At 59.6% G+C, this 2,492-nt stretch overlaps 1 protein-coding gene across 4 annotated transcripts in view; it reads right to left on the bottom strand.

The window, feature by feature from the left end:
• ACOT11 (acyl-CoA thioesterase 11) overlaps positions 1 to 2,492 on the bottom strand; it is a 59,200-nt gene that overhangs the window by 27,485 nt on the left and 29,223 nt on the right. For 3 of the 4 annotated variants that reach the window (XM_034653151.1, XM_034653127.1, XM_034653155.1), the window contains exon 2: positions 343 to 553. In XM_034653151.1, coding sequence (XP_034509042.1) covers positions 343 to 481 — 139 coding nt within the window. In that variant the 5' untranslated portion in view covers positions 482 to 553. Of the gene's footprint in view, positions 1 to 342; positions 554 to 1,938; positions 2,424 to 2,492 lie in introns of those variants that run through there. The other variant, XM_034653138.1, reaches the window with a different exon arrangement.

Genomic DNA, 2,492 nt, shown 5'->3' with positions numbered 1-2,492 from the left:
TTTTTTTTTTTTTTTTTTTTTTTTTTTTTTTTTTTTTTTTTTTTTTTTTTTTTTTTTTTTTTTTTTTTTTTTTAAGCCCTCAGGCCCGTCGGGGCGGCCCCGCTGGGGCGCACCGTGCTGGAGCGGGGACCCACGGACGCAGGCCAGCCCTCAGAAGTGGGGGCGTCTGGGGGCGAGCGGGCGGGTCTGAGCTGAGCTGGGGGGGTTGGTGTTGCAGGCAGGGGGAACAGCAGGAGCCAAGAGCAGAATGAGGAATGAGTGCGGTGCTGGGGGGGGACAGTGCCCGTCTCTGACAACCGCGGGGCCCCCGCGGGAGGACGCCGGTGCCCGGCAGAGGCTCACCGGACAGGCAGGCGGTGGTGTCGATCCACTTGAGCAGCTGCCCGACGCTCAGCTCGCCACGCTGGTTGGTGTGGCACGGCAGCACGAGCTGACTCATCTGCACCTCCGTGGGGTGCCGGTAGCCCTCGCCATCAGCCATGGCGCCGCGGGCGGTCTGCGCGCGGGAGGCCGACTTGCGCGACGTGCGGTTCGAGAACACAGACGCGATGCCCTGGGGGAAGGGGGGGCGGGAGGGTCACCTCACAGCAGCCTCTCCCGGCTCCGACCGTCCTGCGACCTGAGTGCCACGGGGGGGAGCAGAGAGCACCCTGGGGCCACCTCCCCCAGACCCCAGCTCCAAGAGTGGCCACCATCCTCCAGCCGAGGCTCTCAGAGCCCCGGGGGCTCCCTGGATGCCACTTGTGCCCAGTTTCCTCTTGGCCACCAACTCCCTGTTAGCAGGACCTTGGCTGAACCTGAGGGAGCGGGAGGGCAATTCAGTCCTCCCTTCTGCTTCTGGGCCAGCTGGCTAATGTTTTGCCCCAGATTGGCCTTCGTTCTGGACCGATCCCCCTCTCTACGCAGGGAGGCCTAGCGAGCCCTCTCGCAGTCAAGTCTAGGGATGTGTTCCCAGTAAAGTGTTCCCAGAACAGCTCCTACTTCAGCTCCCACCCGAGCCCCCTTCCTCGGGCTCCCTCATTCTTCAGATGACATCAGAGGCGGCATCTCCGCTGGGTGTTCATCTGTCCCTAGCACTTGGCTTTCCTGACCGGGAGGGCTCTGGGCCGTCACCGACCAGCTGTCTGATCCTGGCCGGTGCTAGAGCAGCTGCCAGCTGGAGGAGCAGCAGAGAAAATCCTCAAACTCACGAACTGGAGGTGGAGTTTCTGCCCAGGACCGAGCTTGCCTGTCCCCAGGCGGAAGGGATGGGGCGTACACGGCGGTACCTCGGACGGGCTGGGATGAGGAAGGGGGCCTCCTGTCTGCCTGGCCTGCTCTCCCTAACAGGCTGTGAATGAGAGCTGAGTACACCTGCCTGTGGGAGGACCGACGTGAGTTCCAGTTCTCGTGGCCAGTGTCACAGTCACTGCCAACATTTATATCATGCTTACTAGGCATCAGATACTCTTCTAAGCACTTTGCATGTGCAAGTTCCATTTTATCCACACAACAGATCCCTAAGGTGGGTTCATCGCTACCTCCCTCTACAGGTGAGGCTCCAGTGAGTGCCGGAACCCAGCTGTGACCCAAGGTCTGGCTACAGAGTCTGAGGTCCTACCCACGACACTATACTGTCTACTCCTGGGGCTGAGATGAGTCCAGGGCCCTGGGCTTGGACTCAGCTGCGACCAGTGCCATGACCAACATTGACCCTGCCACAGCTACAGATGGGGGCAAGGATGACTCTTGGGCTGGGGTCTGTCCTCCTTGGATAATTTCCCCCATGAGGCTCCCATACCTAATTCAATAAATTCAAAACACACCAACGTGACTTGTTCAAGGTCACTAACCCCCAAGCAGCAGAACTGGAATTCGAACCAGGCCTGTCTGACCCAGAACAGCTTATGGGTTCCCAGAGAGGCAGCTCATTCCCGAGAGCCCCTGGGTAGAGCGTACCGTGCTCGGCATCAAGGAGAGCAAGGAGGGCAGCCCCAGGAGCACTCAGCCTGGGAAGAGGCCTGCAGGGTGCCAGGTTGCCAGGCTCGCAGGCTCCTGCAGGCAGCTGGCAGGCCACTGTGGTCCAAGCAGCAGGACCTGTCACCATGGTAACCACTGCCAAGGCATTTCCGGCCTGTTGTGCATTGGGGGCCTGCATAGATGTGGCCGCGTGGCTGCCTTTCTGGGTGTGGGAGATGGTGGAGGGAGGAGGCAGAGAGACTCCAGCTACCCGTACTCTCCCCAAACCCGTCCCACAGCCAGGAATTCTGGGCAGAACATTCCAGAAAGAAGCCACAGAGCAAGCTAGGGAAACGGAGGAAGCAAGATGCAAAGGGTAAGCAGCCCAGAGAAAGAGAGCAGACCATACGGGATCTCTGGGCAGTTCCAGGCATGCACACAGGGAAGCCCTATACACAATGTCCCTGCTTCACAAACTCATTTTCACATCTACCACCCCACTGGATCCCCACAAAGACAGCAGAGGGTGAGGACTGCTGACCCCATTTTACAGA

The sequence above is a fragment of the Ailuropoda melanoleuca genome, chromosome 2 (genome assembly GCF_002007445.2).
Source record: "Ailuropoda melanoleuca isolate Jingjing chromosome 2, ASM200744v2, whole genome shotgun sequence".
Classification (NCBI taxonomy): Eukaryota; Metazoa; Chordata; class Mammalia; order Carnivora; family Ursidae; genus Ailuropoda; species Ailuropoda melanoleuca.
This window is presented reverse-complemented; position numbering and strand designations above follow the sequence as displayed.